The 21,279-nt window shown below is 40.9% G+C and overlaps 1 protein-coding gene across 7 annotated transcripts in view; it reads left to right on the forward strand.

Annotated features, from left to right (window-relative positions):
- The window catches only part of MICU3 (mitochondrial calcium uptake family member 3), a 125,069-nt gene that overhangs the window by 19,724 nt on the left and 84,066 nt on the right, over positions 1 to 21,279 (forward strand). For all 7 annotated transcript variants that reach the window (XM_054029579.1, XM_054029581.1, XM_054029582.1 and 4 more), the window contains exons 2-3: positions 12,826 to 12,979; positions 18,274 to 18,305. In XM_054029579.1, the coding sequence (XP_053885554.1) occupies positions 12,826 to 12,979; positions 18,274 to 18,305 (186 nt within the window). The remainder of the gene's footprint in view (positions 1 to 12,825; positions 12,980 to 18,273; positions 18,306 to 21,279) is intronic.

The raw sequence follows: 21,279 nt of genomic DNA on the forward strand, positions 1-21,279 counted from the left end.
ATAGAAAAGCACCAGGTTTAAGATGGATTCCAGTACCAGGTGACATGGTCACATGTCCTGTGAGACCCCAAGCCTTCATTCTTCCCAGTCTGATTCACAGGAATGTTTGCAAGTAAACAGAGCCATCAAGATTCCAAACCACCATTAATGGCCCACACTTTGAGGTACTATTGTAATTATGCAGAGTTATATTTCATATTTCTAGTTTCAGATACAAGAATGATACATTTATACAAATAGGATGACCACACTCAGTAGCGTTTAAGCTTTGTAATGATACCTTACAAGAGACCTTTTGTATGAAGCATATTCCAGTTACATTATTTACTCATTAACATATTTTCATAAAATCATATGGAGTGCAATGTCACAAACTCCTAGGCAGGAATGAGTTTTGTACACAGCAAGAGACCCACTCACACTTCTGATATTTCCATTTGAGTGGGGAATGAGGAGAGAGAAGTGAGAATAAAAGAGAATAATTTTACATAGAATAATTTACGCTTCACTCCTAAAGCACTTATAAAGTTACTCAACTTACAAGTGAACCGTTTTATACACAAATTGCCTCAGTCACTATTGGAATACCACCATATTTAAGGCAAAAAGTGGTAGCTATGTAATAGCACACAGCAGTATTACACAATAGGACTATCCATCTTCTAAGACTTTTATTTTTCTTTTGTTTAAAGCAACACTTTCATGATTGATCCTAAATATAATATGCTTCCCTAAATGTCAGGTATACTGTACAAATATGCCTCTTAATAAAAAAGACTAAAATTTCCCCAAGTCCTGCAACAGTGTTTACATCAGTGTTTTTAGTCTTATCTGCTCTAAATACAATACTTCTGGGAAGTGACTTTCAGGAACATAGAGGGTCATCTAGCCCCTAACATCTGTTTAGTAGGTGAGCATCATAATTTCTGGACATATTTTAGGTTATACAAAATAACTTTGATTTTGAGACTATTGTAGGCCCCATTTGAGAAGGTTGCTAGTTTTTCAGGATATGTTTGTAAGATATGCTTAAACATATGTCCCTTCAAAAAGATATTGCCAGAATACTGTTTAATTTTCAAAATGGCCTTTTATTCTCCCTGATGTTGGTAACCTGACAGTAAAATGTATCTTAAGGGAAAACACTTTTCATAATGTGTGAACACTTGGCTGCTGTAGGTTTGCTTATGACTGCTAACATGAACTAATCCATTTTATAAAATTGCTGTGAAATATCTTTTATGCAGAAGTATGTGTGAGTGTTTTTAGACATTTAAAGCATGCCATTGGAATATGGGCAGGAACATCAATTTTGTCACTTGCTTTTTATTTTATTATGCTATTGCTGTGTACCATTCAGAATTTTCTAAGGGCTTGTCTACGTGCGTGCTTGTGTGTGTGAAAGAGAGAGAGAGAGAGAATCAGCAGCTTTTTGCTGCACCTCAGGTTACATGCAGTAGCCAAGCTGCAATAATAGCATGAACATGGGATGGTGTGCCTCTGTCAGCGTACATCACTGGGTACACATGGGCAGCTTGCTGCATGGTGTTCTCAGAGGGTATGCTTCACTGCTGAGCATTCTGCATTATGGGATTTTTGTCACTGCATTGTGGGATACATGCAGAAGCTAGTTCAAATTGTTTTAAATCCCGTGATTCATCTGTCTTTGCCTCGTATTGCCTTTATGGGTGGTCTAGGGCCACTTCTGAATTGCTGTCTCACCACTATGCTGGCAACCTCTGAAACACACAGACTGCTTGGGCTGTATTTTAGCACTCAGCTGGCAGAACTTGACTGCAGATTTTGCCTGCCGCATCACTGAACAGACATAGCAGCTGGAGACTTCGCCTGCCACACCACTGAATAGATGGAGCATCTTCAGTGTTGGTGGAAGTGGGACGTAGATGAGGAGGAAGAGAGACACCGAGGAACTGATAGTAGGAGAGGACTGGTTCCTGGAGCAGCTTCACAGCGTACAGTGCAGATTCTGAGCTCAGGTAACCAGAATGTTTTGATAGGAAAGGATTCACCTGCAGATCTGAGATAACCAGCAGTGGTGAGAGAACTTTAGAATGGGAAGAAGGCATCCTTTTTGGAGATATGCTGTGCTAATCCTGGAGTACAGTGGCATCAGAGCAGCATGTGGCGCACCCTATCTGTGGACAAGCAAGTCACAATTGCCATCTGGAAACTGGCCACCCCCAAGCGCTGCTGGCCCATACTGAGCCAATTCGGTGTGGGGAGATCACCATTGGGGACCACTGTCATGCAGTTGTGTGATATCATAGAAGAGTTACTGTTGCACTGGGTTATAATTAGGTGTAAAGAAGCATGTTTTTAATGGTTTTAATGATTATATTAACCAATGAGACTGTACCTTTCTTTAGAAAATAACTGAAGTACAAATGGGAAAGGTTGATTAAAATTGATTTAAATCCCAGCTTTCCTCTTGGTGATTTAAATCAGCCCACCCTGTGGATGAATATTGTCAGATACCTATTGCTCTTATTTTGTGTCTTATGCCTGAAATTTGTGCTGCTTTACATCCAGCTGTTAACCCATGGAGGAGCGGAAGTGTTGGAAGTTCTTTGTGTAGTGTTTATGGACTCTGGAAGCACTACCTTGTGGCAGTCCTTGTTGTACTTATCTTGGCTGGCCTATTTGACATTATTGAACATTGAATTAGTGTCTTTGACATCATTAAATTGTAGAACGGGGTCGGCAACCTTCGGCATGTGACCTATCAGGGTAATCTGCTGGTGGGCCATGAGACATCTTGTTTACATTGACCATTTGCAGGCACGGCCCTCCGCAGCTCCCAGTGGCCGCGGTTCGCTGTTCCCGGCCAATGGGAGCTGTGGGAAGCGGTGTCCAGCACATCCCTGTGGCCTGCAGCTTCCTACAGCTCCCATTGGCTGGGAACGGCGGACCATGGCCACTGGGAGCTGTGGGGGGCCGTGCCTGTGGACGTCAATGTAAACAAGATGTCTTGTGGCCTGCCAGCGGATTACTCTGATGGGCCATATGCCGAAGGTTCCCAACCCCTGTTGTAGAACATAATTACAGCAAGGTTTATCGTCTGCACAGTTTACCTGTTTATTTTTTCAAGAAGAATATAAGGGAAGGAATACATTTTAAATATCAGTTGCGTTTTTTTTTTTAAATCAAAAGAATTATGGCAGAGAATTGCATAACCTACCTATTTGAAACTGAATGATGGTCAAGTGTATAGACTAAATCAGACACTTGCAGTTCTTACCTGCAAGACCAAACTCAGCTGAAAGAAGAAATGATGAAGTACAGTAGCAAAAAAATGAAAATGACATCAATACAGCACATATAGATGGTCATTGGGTCAAAGGACACCAACTAAATGAGTTATAGAAAGCTGTTAAGATAACAGCTATATAAACACATGAATAAGTTTGGACTAAAGAAAGATGTGTTACTGTGGCTTTACAAAAATGAGTAGACTCTTCAGGGTCTGGGAGCTGACAGTGAGAAGAGGCTGTTGGTTTTAGGTTGGACTAATGGGTTGACCTGAATTAAGGTGCTTTATGTATATTCAACAATGTCTCTGATAAAGACTGTTAAATTACTAGCAATGAATTAAGACTAGTAGATTTACTCCTGGGGGAATTCTGTGCCCTACTGCACAGTGCAGAATTTTGCAGAATACTTGGTCCTGCTTCAGTGTAGGGACCTGAATTAGATGACCTCTTGAGGTCTCTTCCGGCCCTCTGTTTCTTTCTTTTGGGATTAATTTTTTAAAAAGTTTAATAAAGAAATAATAAAAAATACGATGTTAAATGACGTACTGCTTGTATGTTACCAAATACCACACATGTCACAAGCTATCCAGTGCAATTATGCAGTGTGTCGAAGCTTCAAGAACATACTACAAAATCAGACTAATACACAGCCAGAACATGTTAGGATGGGAATAAAAGAGACACACATAAGCATTCACAAATAGGCAAAAAGAGAAAGCGGGGGCACAAGAGAGGGGAAAAGTGGAGATGTCAGGCATTGTTTGTGCTATCTCAGCAATTTTGATACATTTGAATAAAGAAACATTGTCCAAATTTCTTCAAATTTATTTACTTGATCTCTGCATGGATGAGTTACTCTTCCTTCACTACAGTTCAGACACATCTGAATACCACTGCTCTAGTCTGGGAACAAGCCTACTCTTCCATTTTTGTAGAATCATGGGCTTGACAATTTTTGCGGCCCTCAAGAATCAGTGTAGTACATATGTAACCTATGATATAATTTTCAGCTGAGGGTTGATTGCTGAAGCCAAGCATTATTTTAATTATTGTCTGTCTCTTTCCACAGTTACCTGACTGTTAGACAGTCCCCCAGCATATCCATCAGGATCCCTTTTTCTTCAGTTCAGCACCAACAGATATCAGAGGACAAAGTCCCCAGCCCTACATTTCTATGATTCTATAACCTTCTCTTAGGTAGTTAGGGGAGGGCGTACCTAGGAACTCATTAGAGCAAGGATTCAAAGAGGCGGTACACATATGGTTGCTTTTTCTACCTCTCCATCCCTTCCCAAACAGGAAACAGATTCAATAAACCAGGGCCCAATGCAGGGCAACAAGGAGGAACGGACCATTAATCTGTACTTATTGCAAGAGATTTTAAATTGTTGGCTGTTGCTTAGCTTTAGCTGAGAAGAAAAACAAAGCTTTGGCTTTGTTTCTGGACTAGGCAGAAGAAAGCCAGGACGATACATCCTGACACCTTGCAAATTGGGCCAGAAGGGAAAAGCTTGGAGGTGTGTGTGCCAAGGGCCAGGGTGCTTCTTTCCTGTTACCTTTGGCTATGGCTGTGTTTCTATAGATCTGTTTTCATGTGTATACAGAACAAGGTTTAAAATTAACTTTATCAGTATAAACTGACCTTGTGCTGCTCCTGTGCTGAGCTGGAGAGTGATGGTATGGGAGTTTTGGAGTGAAACTTGGAGGGACATGAACTGGAGGTTGAGGATTGGGGTGGTGGTGATATATGGAGAGTGGCCAGGCTCTCGGATTTTAAAATAGAGGTTTGTATGGGAGGAGTGAGCGCACTGGTAAGGAGAAAAAGTACTGGCAAGACATGGATGTCCATATGACAAGAGATCAGGTTGTCAGATGATGGAGTGTAGGTGGATCAAGAAAAGCAGTTTTATTCATATGAAACTTTAAAATGCTTAACTTTCTGGATATAAAGCTTTAGAGACTGTAAAGCTTTGAATGTGGATAAAAGCCCTTCCCTCCACCATCCACTTTTCTATTTCCTACCCACTTCCCCACCACACTAACCTATCTCCTATGGAATTGCTGAAGTCTCCAAAAGAGTCCTGCTTTGAAAGGTCTGTCAAAGAAGGACTTCCCTCCTGCTGACCTTATACACCAAACCTATTTATATTTGTCACTCTTTTAAAGAAAAAAAAAAAAACTACAAGAAATAACACCCTATAACAGTGTGGGACTCTAACCCTGCAGCGCTTCCTGCTGGTCATCCAGGGAATTAGCATTCCCAGCTCAGGAGCGCCCTCTGCAGGCCAGTGTCCCGCTTGCACTGGGCCCAAGTCCCTCCTGGACCCCACAGATCTGGGTCTCTCCTCCCCAGGGAACCCCCACCCTACCTCAGACTATGGCTACTGCCAGTCCCGATCTAGCCCCCGTTCACTGGGGCAGACTGCAGTGTATATGCCACTCATCACCCACAAGCGGGGGGGGGGGGGGGGGGGGGTTTGGACCTGCTGCCTTTGGCTGTCCTCTGCAACCCCAGTACCTTCTTTGGCCTTTAACAAGGCCTGCAGGGTTTCTAGGCTGGAGCTCTCTAGCTCCTCTAGCCTTCCCCCAGCCCTGCTCCAGTCTTAGTACCCTCTCAGCTTCCAGGCCCTTCCCTCTACCACTAGAGAGAGAATCTGGCTCTGGCTTCTGGCCCCAGCCCTCTTATAAGGGCCAGCTGGGCTCTCAGTAAGCCAGCCTCAGCCTGATTGGGGTGTGGCCCCCAGCTGAGGCTGCTTTTCCCAATCAGCCCCACTGTTCCCAGCTGTAGCCCTCTCCAGGGCTGTTTTAACCCCCCTGTTCCTCAGGAGTGGGGCAACTGCCCCACTACACACCCTAAATAAAACACCCAGGGATATTCAGAAACAGGTAACTTCATTAAAAAGAGTTGTTTGAAAATATGTTACAGTGGCAAAAAAGTATTAAATTTTCCTTACAAAAGTTATGTACTATTTTAAAAAATAAAAGATAAGGGGACCAAAACCCCAACATAAAAAAGCTATGACTGGGCTGACCATATAAGTCATGACATGATGGTAAATGATGAAGATTTACATGACAGCAGGCAACTGGCTGAGTCCCTTAACTGCTCAGTTCCAGATTTCTAATGTTTAGGGGTTTTATACTGTTTGTTTTTGGGTGTCAGTGAGACTCATACTTTCAACCTTAATACTTTATTTAAAAAAAGATTCTTGTTTGTGAATAGAAAGGTTAATTTTGAGGCTGAAAGAAAAAGTGTTGTACATTTTGTTTGTTTGTTTTTTGGTAAATCCTCTTAAGCGAAGTAGGTCAGCAGACGAGGTAAACCAGAACTAACCTGCTATTCATAAAATTGAGAAAGTACTGCTAATCAGAGATTCGTGACAGTGTACTTAAGGGAAATGGCCACGTCCAGTTTTTAAAAGGCACAGAACTATAACATGATATAAGATCATTGTAAGTAGTAGACAAGATTGCCAAGAGGATTAGTAAACAGAAGTCTGAAAAATCTTTTTTTCTTTTATTTGTCAGAGATATGCATTCATGAAAGTTTTTGAAGATTGCCGATAATTACTGAGAGATTTGGTTTGGATAAGCTTTAAAAACTTCAAATAGAAATTGAAGTCTTTTTGACTCTTACCCCCCTACTTTGTCAACACCACTGTACTTTCCTTTAGAATTTGCCTGGCTTTTTGAATCTTCCTGAATGATCCATCTGTTTTGGTACTCGTGCTGCTTCAATAAAACTTCCCCAACTCTGAGACTTATGCGGTCAAAGGTGCACCAGAATGTACATGAGTTAAATAGACAGGGAGCAAGTTGTAGCATAACTAAGGCTGCGAGTTTGTCACGGAGGTCATGAAAGTTATGGATTCCATGACCTCCGTGACTTCTGCAGTGGCTGGTGCAGTTGGTTGGGGCAGTCTTGGGCCATCGCCCCTCCAATCTCCCCCCCCACTCCCCAGCAGCAGCAGCAAGAGTTTGGGTGGGGCACTCAGGGCTGGGGGTTGGGGTGTGGGAGGGGTGAGGGCCCTAGGCAGCGCTTACCTCGAGGGGGCTCCCTGGAAGCAGCGACATCCCTCGGCTCCTAAGGGGAGGCATGGCCAAGGGGCTCTGTGCGCCGCCTCCGCCTGCAGCTCACATTAGCCGTGGTTCCCAACCAACGTGCGGAGCTGGCACCCAGGGAGGAGGCAGCGCATGAACTGTGTGGCCACACCTCCGTATCTGCCTAGGAGCTGAGGGATGTCGCCACTTCCGGGGAGGCATGGGTAGGGAGCCTGCCATTCCCGCCAACCCCCCCTAGCAGCAGCACAGGTCTCGGGCTGCGCGCTGCCTCCCCCGCCCCCCAAGGCCCTAGCACCAGCAAGGGTCCCGTACTGCATGCCACGGCCTGCCCCCAGCACCCACTGGGCCTCCCCCCTGAGAACCCATAGCACCCCCGGGCTGTCCCCCTCCCCAGGATTTAGTATGGGGTATAGTAGAAGTCATAGACCAGTCACAGGTCATGAATTTTTGTTTACTGCCGGTGACCTGTCCGTGACTTTTACTAAAAATACGAGTGACTAAAATGTAGTCTTAAGCATAACTAAAATTGTCAGGGATGGGATCTTCTAATGACGGGGAGGATGGGTAATATATGCAAGTAATGGAGAACGTTGGGAGAGGGGATCTCTTTAATGAACTTTTAAAAAGGTAGGGTTGAGGCTGTACCTGAAGATCGGTCTGGAATTTTTTTTAGCAAACCTGTTCACCCATTCTTAATATTTAGAGGCTTTATGAACGAGATTAAGTGTGAAAAATGTATTGTGACTTGGTAAAGAATTGCAGAAAGAGTTGTTTCAGAGTAGCAGCCGTGTTAGTCTGTATCCGCAAAAAGAACAGGAGTACTTGTGGCACCTTAGAGACTAACAAATTTATTAGAGCATAAGCTTTCGTGGACTACAGCCCACTTCTTCGGATGCATAAGAGTTGCTTTCTTCTAACACTGAACTCTGTTTAAATAAGGAAAACAATATGTATTCCTAAAGATATTATGTCTCTCCTTCACTATAAAGTGTCTGACTGGAATCTTTCCCAGACAAAATTCTACCTAGTTTCCGACTATATGTATAAATAAATAGTACACGAATACATAATAAATGAATCTATGAAAGCCAGTATACCAGTACAGTAAATTAGGCTGCTGTTATAGGCTTGTAGGCAGATGTAAAACGTATTTTGGTTCTAATCTAAAAAATGAAAGCAGCTACATTCATATTAATGGGTATTGCTCTTAATTCACAAAACAAAATGTCTAAGTATTGCAACATATATAGGGTGAAATCCTAGTTCCATTGAAGACAGTGGCAAAACTCCCATTGACTTCAGTCTTCTTAGTGTATATGCAGTGAGCCTCAGGTGGCGTGTGACCAGGATTCATCTCCGAATTTGGTCCACTGGTTGGATCATTAGCTTCCTCAGCCCGGACCGGATACTGACAGGGAGTGCAATGTGAATTCTGATCCATGCCCCCCATTGACGTCAGTGGAACAAGATTTCACCATTGTCGTTTAAGATCTTGCAAGATCTTAAGTAGTGACATGAGTTAAATTCAAGCATGTCTTAAAACTTCCTTGCATACTGTGTGTCACTTTATTTTTATTAAAAAAAGAAGAACAGGAGTACTTGTGGCACCTTAGAGACTAACAAATTTATTAGAGCATAAGCTTTCGTGGACTACAGCCCACTTCTTTGGATGCTGTAGTCCACGAAAGCTTATGCTCTAATAAATTTGTTAGTCTCTAAGGTGCCACAAGTACTCCTGTTCTTCTTTTTGCGGATACAGACTAACAGACTAACACGGCTGCTACTCTGAAACCTTTATTTTTATTGTAGCACTCAGCACTTAAGAAATGTTAAAGTATGTGTCTGACAGTGCAGTAAATACAATTGGAAGTGTATCCATGGAAACATAAGCAACATTACTTGAGATGGTCAGAATTGCCTCAAAGTGCACGGAACCTCAACATATCCTCCAAGTACTGCACCTGAATAGAAAAGTAGGCTAAAACTTCCTAAGTGATCCATTATCCATAGATCCTCTTGAGTCACTGTGATCTGTTATGATTATACTTGTTTAGTAAATTCTTAAAATGCAACCCTACTGTGAAAGATGACTGGGCAAAAATGGCACTTGTGCTTGTTTCCTGTGTGTATTCAGAATTATATCTGCTAATATTAGAGATAAAAATAATTGTCCACTCTCTTTAGCCCTGCAGAAGTTGCACAAACTAAGAAGGAATGAGCTGGATTCTCTTTTTTTCATGTGTATCATAAACAGAATTGTTAACTAAAACTCTGATTGCAGGGATAATCTGTTACATTTGTGTAAACGCACTGAAGAGGATGGTTTGCACAAATTTCACTGAAAGCGTAACCTGAATGCAACTGGTTTGCACGTGTATAATTTGAGAGCACAATTTGGCCTGCAGGATCTTTTATTACTGCTGATGGATGTCCAAGAAGGAAAGAACCCAGCTTTCCATTCTCATCCCACAGTAACTTTGCAGGGCAGGCAGTTAGAAAAAACATCTTATCCTTGTACATTTGCTTTGGAAATCATTGGAAAATGTTAAAACTTGGAATCCCAAAATGCCACAATTACAGTCACTTCTCAGGACTGTAATGTCAGTGTATATGTGATCTTAAAAAAAAATTCTTAGTGGCAGTTATGATAAACTATTACTTTGTATGTAGCAAACATTTTTTCTAAATTAGATTTGACTGTTTTGATATATTTTAAAATATATAGAAATGCTAATCTAAAATGTAGAAGAATATTTGGGCCTTCTGGAAGGAGCTCTGTGTGTGTGGTTTGCACTGCACAGAAGGGGTCTTGTTTGTCCCCAGAATACTACCTATTAAATATGCCTTACACACACAGGGATCTCCAGTAAAGAGGGATCTCCAGTAAAGAGGGTCAAGCAGTTTCACTTTCTTCATGGGAGGGTAGTGGGGGACTGATAACCCTTGTAATCTTGGTTTGAAACAATGACTTCTAAAAATAAAAAATATTTTGAATTGCATGATACTACCGTATGGATTATAGACTTTCTTTCAACCTAATAGAGTCTCTGATACTGAGAAATTTATTAGCTTGCTAATTTTGCAGTTTGTGAGTTGTCTTGGAGTGAGAAAAAGTGATTAGTTAAAAAGTTCACTTTCACAGAACTTGTTAACAATTGGCAGAAGCAAATACTTGATGCACTTACTGTTTTTTCTTCAGTAAATGGGGTCTGCATACAGTGTCTCCTTCCTCCTTCTCAACATGGATTATGGATTATTTCCTTCAGATCACAAAAAGTTTCTCACCTATTTTGCCAAGTGATAGAATAGCTTTACATAGCCAATTATTTTAACTTCTGCTAAGAACTGGGGAGGCAGCATAACAAGTGACTGCATACAGTCTTGCAAGCTAAATCTGTGGTGATACTTGTACAGGACCCTTGTTTAGCAAGTGTAGAAATTGAAAAAATTGACAGCAACTTCATCTAGATTGTCCCTAATGAGCTTGAATTTTTATTTTTATATGTATTTTATTTTTGTCTGTTTGGTTTGTTTTATTTCTGACCTACAGTCCAAGGTAACTCTTGCCACAAAGGGAAATTTTCAACCAATTGTTGACACTCAGCCATTTATGAGCCCAGCCCTGCATCTGGTCTACAACACCAATTTAAACATTTAGTCATTGGGAGGGCTACAAGTCAGAGGCAGCTTGGTTTTATTTCACCCCTGTAGTTTTACTTGTGTGTTACTTTTTCAGGTGACTAAATGTTTACATGTTTGAAATCAGAACTCAAGAAAGCCTACATTTGTGACCACCCAGTAAACGTGCCTTTTCCTTTTAATCACTGAAATCTAAACCTCACCTTTACAAAGCTTTCTGAAAAAAATACCTTCCATTTGTAGTTAGGTGGACGCTAACTGCAAACATCTCTTAAGCTTGTTCCCTTTGTTGGAAGTGTTTGGACTCCTCTCTAAAAACAAACTTTATGTGGCTAGTTTCTTGGGTGGTTTTAAAAAAAAAGAACTACTGTTTAAGATCTGTTAATTGTAGTCTTTGACTTAATAGTTTCAAAATTGTTTAGGTGGCAAAACTAACTAAATGGTATGTCTGTGAAATGAATAAAAGGTTAGAGTGACATTATAGTTGTTTTGTTGCTTAGATATTGCTTTCTGATTTTTAAATATTAGTAAAAGTTAACTGTATCATTGCTCTTCATTTTTAAGCAGTTGTTTTTCTCTGCATTTGTGATGAACAGGTTGAAATACTAATTTTTCCTTCTTGATATTGCCTCCATAGAAGCATGTGTCTAGCTACATGGCCAAGGAATGTTTACAAGCAGCAGTTGGCAGTTAGGGGTGCATGTGCATGTCCCACAAAACCAATATTCTATTATCAGATTAAACAGTGCAAAACAGAAAAGAGAACCATGAGGATTGATATCCTTTGGGATTTTACTCTAGTTAGTTATAGAGTCACTTGACAGTAGCAATATGCCAATCAACACAAATACTTGTGTGTGTGTGGTAGGGAGAGAGAGAGAGAGCGCTGAGGGGTTGGAATGTCCACCTGCAGCCACAGGATGAGATGAAAGGTCTTTGGCAGTATCCCAAGAGTTCAAGTACTCCACGCATTTACAAACTTCAGAACTTCATATGAAGTTATGCCATTTAAGCGGTTTCTTAACTTTAGAGGAGTTATGTTTGTTCCTCACAAAGTATAGCAGTATTGATAGTACTAGCTATTGAATCCAGGATATCCATAGAAATTTTACACCTGTAGAACCTTTTGCATATGAAATTGTCCACACTTGAACTTTACACATGGAAGTAATGAAAATAAATAGTATTTTCTTCCCTTCCCATTGCATGTTTTCTTTCAAACTGTCCTGTGTACAAGTTTTAAGTATTATCTGAAGTTTGATTCCAAAGCTGTCTTCCAGTTATAGTTAGACTTTTGTGAGTTTTTCAAACAAAGGTACCCTTGAACTTTTCTCTCCAAATACATAGTGAAAGTTTTCCTCTTGTCTGAGAGTAAGGTCTGGTCTATACCCCTGAGTGACATAATTATACTGATCTAACCCCCTGTGTAGAGAGCACTATTTAGACAGAAGAACTTCTCCCATCAACATAGCTGCCATCTCTCCGGGAGGTGGATTAACTAGACCAATATGGAAGAGCTCTCTCCCCTCTGCATAGAGTGTCTTCATTAAAGCACTACAACGGTGCAGTTGCATCAGTGAGGCTGCGCTGATGCAGCATTTTAAGTGTAGACTTGTCCTAAGCTTGCCAGTTTTCATGTCTAAAGGACGTTTGTTGTTTAAACTTACAGGGGGTTGAAAATAAAATTAATAGGACCCTGTTGGTAACCTTAGGCCCTTATCCTGCAAAACTTTTATGCATGCATTTAACTTTACACCTTTTTCATTTACAACTTGCTTTATAGTGAGTCTTGAAGACATTGGTGAATGCAATAGAACAACTTTTCCTTCATATTTTCTTTTTGTCTGTTAAGATCGCAGAAAGCAGATCAGACCTTGAAGATCTGGACCTTTATGCAACTTCTCGAGAGCAACGGTTTCGTATATTTGCCAGTTTAGAATTTGAAGGCCAATTATATATGACCCCACATGACTTCATTCAGTCTGTTACAAGTGATGCACCCAAACGTAAGTAAGATTTTTGTATGGATGAAGTTCCTGTGTTAAATGCTGATGATGCTTGTTATCTTTCAATTTATTTTAAGTTACTGTTTCTGTTTTACTTGATGTGAAAAGGAACTGCTGAGGATCCAAAAGGAGAATGGAGAATTCCAGAATTCATTTTAATGGTATCCAGAAGGTTTGTAGGTTTTCCTCATACTGATTGCCCTTAAATTAAAGCCAATTTTGTAATTCTTTTTTAATCCCTTAGAAGTCTTTAGTTAAACATTTTGTATTGTCTTATAGATCACACCTTGCATAATAGGCATGCAAAATTTGAAGTCCATTTGTACTAACAATTTTAATTCCAGCTTCTTTTTGAATATGCTAGTACTGCTGTAGAACTCTTGTGTCCTTTTCGGTATAGATAGTGCTTTTTTCCTGTGCACTGTATAGGACAGTTTTGTATCGCAGTTTTCACCATTTTAAATTGTCATCTATTTTGTTTTTATTTTTTACTCTTTCAAGATTGTGTAAGGCATCTCATGGCCAAAGAGCAAATAACACTCTGAGCAAGAACCTTAGACCCTGCGGGAATCAATTTTCTGCATTTACAAATTCACAGAAGAAGCTCCCTGATAGTTTATTTTCCACTTTTTCACACACATCTTTAGTTGGTTTTTTATAAATGTCAGTTTCAACACCAATAAAATAAATGCACAGGCAGACTGAGTAGTAGGACACAACATTACTATATATTTATTATTATAATATTTGTATTACTGTAATGCCTATGATCCCTAATCATGGACCAGCACTCCAGGGTACTAGGCACTGTATAAACACAGAACATTCTTAACTGGCTTGATTTTCTGGCTCTCAAACTTGGAATGCTGAGCTCTGGTGGCAACATTCACAACTCCTGGGGAAAGTGAATGCCTTGTGTTGCTTAGGAGTGATTTATGATAACTGACTTGAGTTGTTGTCAAAGTCCCTTTTTCTAAAGTCAACAGCACAAAGAGTGCTGAAACCATCACCAGGGAACTGGCAAAACCAGTTAATGCAGCTTAAGTAGAGCTTGAAAGACTCTGTGCAGACTACAGTTTCCTTCCCTTTTCTCTTAGCAGCAACAGCACAAAAGAGGCTACAGCTGTCTGAATCAAGTGATATCAAAACTGCTACAACTCTTGAAGTTTGCAGTGTTGTAGCCAGGTTGGTCCCAGGATATTAGAGAGACAAGGTTGGTGATCTTTGTGTAAGTTTGAAAGCGTGTCTCTTTCACCAACAGAAGGTGGTCCAATAAAAGATATTTCCTCATCTACCATGACAACTCTTGAAAAAAAGATATAATGTCCTTCCACTAATGAGGACTAAGTTGATGGAATACCTCCACCCTCTCAGCAGAGAGTAGCCCAGAGACTCCCATCCATTGCCAAGAACCAGCACATCAGCTGAACTTCCAAAACTTGGAAGTTTTGACCCAGGAAGCAGCATTTAACATTTTCTTTCTTTCTTGTCCCTCCCCAACCTTTCCCTGACTTAGAGGAAATAAATTGGAGCCCCTTTCACAATGCAGAGATGTCAATCATCCCTGATTTTCAGTAATCCTGGCATATGCGCAAACTATGCAGTGACAGTCTGATAGGAAGTAAGCTGCAGTGATTTTGAATGGGTTGGGGCACCACTGGATTCACCATCCCAGCCACAAGCTGTATGTTGCACTCTAACTGCTCTGTGTGGACCTTGCCCAACTACAGTAAGACACTCTAGGCACCTAGAGTGAGCCAGCAGAGTCCACACAGGACAGTTAGGACTCAACATGTAGTCAGAGGCTTTGGTGGTGAATCCAGTGCCTCAACCCCACTGACAATCACCGTTTAGACTCTCACTACACAGTTTGCAGAGAAGGAGAAGCCGGAGGGGCAGGAGGAGGCAGCGATGGTGGAGGAAAAGAGAAGAAAAATTACAGGAGTGAGAAGAGGACAAGGATCATCCCAGGAAGGAGATCCAGGCCTGGGTCTGGTCAACATAATAAAGAGTCCTAGTGGCATAGAAGGGCAGCTTTCCAAGGGTTGATCCTCTCCTTCTCCCTGGGAGTCAGGAGCACAATGAGGAGTGGACCCAGGCTCCCCCCTTGACCTAGATAGGAAGGGGAGGAGGGAGACGTCCTGATTTCCCCACGGGGAGGCTAGGAGACGGGAGAGGTCCAAGCAACCTCCCTAATTCCTCCCTTTTTTTTAATTAACATCCCTAAAAGTCTCAGAGCAAGATTGGCATCTCTGACAACATCAAGTACCAGCTTTACATCAGGATTTAGGCGGCTACTCCTCTACCATCCTCCAAACAGACTAATGCCTCACTTTATATAAAGCCACCCACTTGCAACACCACTTTCAGATATTCTGAAGTAGAGGCTTCCCACAGTATAGCAGTAACACAGTACTCAGGGGTGCTGAGCACATGTATCATATATTGAACAGCTGTTGCAGCTCCAGATCTCTCCAACAGTTCACTTTCACTCAGTCATTCTGGGAGTTGAGTAGTTTGGTGACACACTAGTTATCCAACACACTGTTAATTCCTGTCATTGCCAATTAAGCATGCTTCTTATAATCATCCTCCACAGTATAAATCATATGAAGAAAAAGAAATAGAGAACATTATCGAAAGCTTGGAAAGAAGATCACCAGACACTACTACCTCCAATCTGGTGCAATAAGCGGCCAGCTACCACACATGGATCCAAAATAGATAAACACAAGGATTTCATCCTCATCATAAGATCTGTAGTCAATAAGGGCTTGATCCTCCTACTATTGAAATCAGTGCAAAAGTCCCATTGATTCTGATAGCGTAGGATCAAGCCTTACATCATTCACGATCCATGATATTATTGCCAGTGAGGTGCATTACCTGATCTCTGTCGCAGAAGTCCACTTGGCTGATATTGCAAGTCCAGTGTTAGCTCTCCCAGGATATGCTATTGACATACACCAAGGGAGGAGAATCTGAAGTGGAGTAGCCGCTTTTCCATTCTGAGCTCAAATGCAGTAAACCTTATTTGAATCAAAATCCTTTGAATTCATGTAGTTAATCTCTGAGGCCAGAGACAATACTAATCTGCACATCCTACTAATCTATAAACCCTTAGAGATGCAGTCAGACTTGCTTATTAACTTTACAAAACTAGTAGCATTAGGAGACTTCAGATCTGAAAGTAATTATTACAGGGATAGCGTAAGATTGTGTGGCTAAATGTAAGAGGATGAAATTAAGGTGGTAGTCCTGCTGTTTGAGTTATTTTAAAATTAGAGAGGGGAAAGGCTAGCAAATGTACAGTAGTGAGCATTGCCATGGCGGGGAAGGACTAGATGACTGTCAGGTATTAGATCTTTCCCATTTCCAGCTTCTGATTCCATGAACATTTGAGTTCTAATCTTTTACTCCCTCATTTGCTGTGTGGACTTTGGATGTGCTACTGGATTTGCTACGTGGAACACAGCTATTGTAATGTTTCTGGGTCTGTTTCCTTTTCTGTACACTGAACTAATATTTCACAGAGGTGTTGTGAGCATTTAATTAATTAAAATTTGTATATAGCTGTGAAGATGTAAAGTAATTAATTATTTGTGTTACTATTATTATTCCTACTGTTATCATTTTGAAGAGATTACTAGCTGTCTGCCCTGTTCTATTGAATATAGAATTACATGGAAAGATGACTTTTTGAATCAAAGATTAAATATTAAATAAAATCATGTTTTGCATTTTTTAATCTTTTTTTTTTTTTTTTTTTTTTTTGCTTTAAACTTGCGATGGATTTGGGCCTGTAAGGGCTGTTCATATATCTTATGGAGAACATAGGAGGGCAGAACTCACACTTAAACTTTCAGTGAATGAACACTAGAAGAGCCTTGAGTTTTGTCAGAAAGCAAAAATGCCCTTTGAAGAGTAATAATAGTAGCTATTTACTTTTGCTATATAGAAAAGCTAATAATACTAGACCTGGATGAGATTTCTGGTAGAATAAATACAGCTATTGTGACTGACTTACCCTGGAAATCTTATAAACCCTGCAAAAGTCAAGAGTGTGTTTACTTCCTTTTTGATTAAACAGTGACTGAACATTGGATAATAGTAGTATGGTAAAAATGTGAAATATTTTTCATAACTAAACATTTAACTTTAGACAGTTGTAATAAAATTATAGTATAAAACAAAAGTTATAATTAGCTTTAAAATTATATTCCTATATTTCTAGTGAAGGATTGGGTTTATGGAATAAATCATAGTGTATTATTTGAAACTGTTTGTGAGAAGTCAAGCTTGTAATTCTATGATTTTTATCACCTGGATACATGTTTACACTTTCAAAAAAAACTTTGGAAAGAGGAAGAAATAGAATTGTGTTTTGCTCTCTTTTAACTTCTGATCTGACTCAACAAAAAGTATAGACAGCCAAATGCTGAGCTGTCGGGTTTGTGTGTGTTCACGTACCCAATGTAAAATTCCACTTGCTTGTCTAGAATGGCAAGCTTGCCATTCTAAACTAATCTCTCATGATTGACAAATGTTTTCTGTTCAAAATACTCTTCTGTCCTTGCTCTTCCCCCTGCCCAAACTAATACAAATGCAAATCAGCCTATATCAGAATGACTTCACTTTTTAAAAGATGTACAGTAGAGAGATGGCTGTAATCCAGATTTAAGATTTTAAACACAAAGTTACGTGAAGAACTATCCTGCTTGCTACATATTTGGCTTGATAATACCAAACCTTATGGGGATAGTGGTGTTGTCACAGACTTTCTGAGGTATGAACATAACCAAGTTGTCATGTTCAAATCTCAATATGAGGAATTAATTAAATTCCATTGTAGCTGCTGTGTCTAATTGCTATACAATTCTGACAAAAAACTCCATGAGTGCAAAGTTAAGGTTGACCAGTGGTATCTCTTGCTCTTCCAGAACATTAAGTTCAGCAAAACTCTAACTTTGGAAAACCAGAAAATGGGGTTAAGGTACATGTCCGTGCAACCTTATCTCTGCTCTCCTGGAGCTGACAATAGCCACTGTGTGGAGTTTGTATCAACTACAGCTGCATTCAGTGTTAGGTGTAGCTATATTGAATGATGGAGGTATGAATTGGAGAAGCTTGGCAGAGTTGTGATTGTAGTATGAGGTGATCTGGGGGGGTGGGTGAGTCCATCTTCCTGACACCCATATATATGATCAAAAGAAAGAGGTTCATATGTACCTTCCAGGGGGATAAATCATTAACTGATTCCATTTCATTACATTAATTTTTCTCCCTCATTTCAGGTGCTAAAAAGTGGAGGTCCCTTTCAAAACAGGTGAGCAATAGTTCCTTCTGTATCTTGCAACCTTAGATTTCTCCAGATATGAGTTAAGTAAATATATGCTATAAACTTGCAACCACAAGGAGAAAGGATTAGGCAATTTTGTTTTTATGGGTGGGATTTTAGGGTTTTTTTTAATAAATCCCAGATTTTTCAAAAAAAAAAAGCCAAAACACCGAGACACTTCCTCTTCTGCTTCTTGGAATGTCACAATAGTCACTTGATCTCTAGTAAAAGGATTGCTTGTTCTAATGCTTAATTATTCCTTCAAAGCCAAGTCTATGCTAGAAAATTAGGTTGGCCTAACTGTGTCACTTGGGGTGTGAAAAATCCACACCCTTTAGCAGCATAGTTAAAATGATCTAAATCCCCACGTGGACAGTGCTGGGTCAACGGAAGGTGGATTACCTATGCTGATGGGAGAACCCTTCCCGTCAGCTTAGGTAGTATCTACACTAAAGTGTTACAGTGGCACAGCTGCAGCATTTTAAGTGTAGACAAGCCCAAAGCTGATATGGATGCTGTTCACTGGTCTCTAGCTGAATATAAGGCAATGAGTGAACAATAAAAGGAGCAGACTTGCAAAATTGTCTTAAAAATGTACTAGTTTGGGCACAAAATCTTCTTACCACTATTTTTGTGGTGGTAAAAAGTTACTTGTCCCAGTAAGTAGACAAATAGAATTCTGGAAGGTTTGATTAAGCAGCATGTAAAAAAAAACATGAGCCTGTTCCGTTCTATGTAAGACTCCATGTTAATCCATATACCATGTACTGGGAGGAAGGAGTGAGTGAGACTAACTTTCCAAGATCCCATAGTCACCTAAAGCAGTGCTTCTCAAAGCCGGTCCGCCGCTTGTTCAGGGAAAGCCCCTGGCGGTCCAGTCCAGTTTGTTTACCTGCCCCGTCTGCAGGTTCGGCCGATCGTGGCTCCCACTGGCCGCGGTTCGCTGCTCCAGGCCAATGGGGGCTGCGGGAAGCGGCACAGGCCGAGGGATATGCTGGCTGCCCTTCCCGCAGCCCCCATTGGCCTGGAGTGGCGAACTGCGGCCAGTGGGAGCCGCGATCGGCCGAACTTGCGGACAGGGCAGGTAAACAAACCGGCCCGGACCACCAGGGGCTTTCCCTGAACAAGTGGCGGACCGGCTTTGAGAAGCACTCACCTAAAGGAAATAATGAGGTTTAGAAGTACTATGTATTACAATGGGGTCACCTGCCTACAGAACTCTTATGACATCACCAGGTTGCTGAGTTTGTCAAAGTCTACTTCTCCGACGGGCTAAATCTGCCTGTGGGAGTTGCCTTGGGGCTACCTGCTCTGTATTGATGAGAGGGGAGGGTACCCCTTCCACTGCTGTCTAGCTGTGCAGGAGATAGGGTGGGGGATGAGAGGCTGGCATGCTTAGTCTCTTCCCCCACTGCCATTTGTTTTTAACTTTGTAATTACAAAAATCAGGCTTTCAATGGTTCAGATAACTTATAGACATGTCACATTGACTTGTCTAATCATTTGAAATAACTAGCCTTTTCTAGTTCTCATATTAGTCATTCCATTCTAGAGCATCTTACTCAGAATTCAAAACTAATTGGGTAATTGAGTAAGGTGCTTTGATTTTATTCAGTCTTCAAAAGTGTCTCAACTGTGAGAAGATTAACCAAGAATAGAAACAGTATGATATGGCCCAAGTGCATTTTTTCAGATCAGGTGACCAATTTATAGTTGGAAGTTTACACGCTTTTAAGCAGGGCTGGACTCTGGCTTTTTTGTTGTCTTGTTACCTCCTCCCAGGATGCAGTATTTGCAGCTAAAAAAGATCCATGTGGGGTCAGGAGAACAAGCACCTGTGTTCTGACTTCACCTAGCCAGGGTAGAGACTTTGGGGAACAAATGACTCTTTTCCTTCTACACCCTCTTAATGACTCTCACAAAACCATGAGGAGGAATGTCCTAAGGAGTTCCTTAATCTGACTGCAAAACTGGTTACATTGTAATCTACTCCTGCTGCTTCCCTGCCCCATGGCTGTGTGGAAGTTTATGAAGGCTAGATACACTGTTCTTTAAGTGTAATGGGTACTTGTGCTCCATCTCCTCCAACAGGTTGATGTCTTTGAGGGAGCAAAAGATACTTATTCCCTGCTTCTCAGACTGGTTGCAAGGAGCTTGTCCCTACCTCCATCCCCATGAGTCTCCCAAGACTTTCTTCAGCAGCAAATATTGCCTTCAGCAGTTGTCTCCCTCCATTCCTGTTAATATCTATTGTTGAAAGAAGAATTACTCCATGATCTCTGTTCGTGTAGGAAAACTATTTCAAAGTACTGCAGGAGTCGCAGAATAACATTTCAGCAAAAATACAACCATATTTGCAGAAACCACAATGGAAAATTATTGTCTTTTTGTATTTATTCACTGTATATTTCAGTACATTCATCCAAGTATTTACATTTCCAATTTCAAGGCTTATGAAAAAAATAAACCGTTCATTTTTATTTATTTTTATAATATAAAATCTATTGATCATGTTTTACCCAATCTTAGCAATCATTAGTATTTACCCACCACTGTAGTGTTACAACAGTGTGCCTTACATTGGTAGTGAACAACTAGCAGCTATCAGTGGAGTTTCTGTGGGAGTTTTCCCTGAGAGGCGAGTGGTGATTTTGTGTTCTGGACGTGTAGTTTTGATTTGTGAGTGAGCTGTTCCAAGTGTGTGACTTGATCCAGTGGTTGCTGATAGCCCTTAACAAGGGGGTAGTGCTGACTTAGGACTTGTCTACACTTGAAATGCTACAGCATCACAGCTGCAGCACTACTGCTTTGCCAGTCTAGTACTTCAGTGTAGACACTTCTTATAGTACTGGGAGGGGTTCTTCCATTGGTGTAGCTAATCCACCTCTCCGAGAGGCAGTAGCCAGGTCAATGGAAGAATTCTTCTGTCAACCTAATGCTGTCTACACTCCTGAGCAATGTA

This window comes from Malaclemys terrapin, chromosome 5 (genome assembly GCF_027887155.1).
Source record: "Malaclemys terrapin pileata isolate rMalTer1 chromosome 5, rMalTer1.hap1, whole genome shotgun sequence".
Lineage (NCBI taxonomy): Eukaryota > Metazoa > Chordata > Testudines > Emydidae > Malaclemys > Malaclemys terrapin.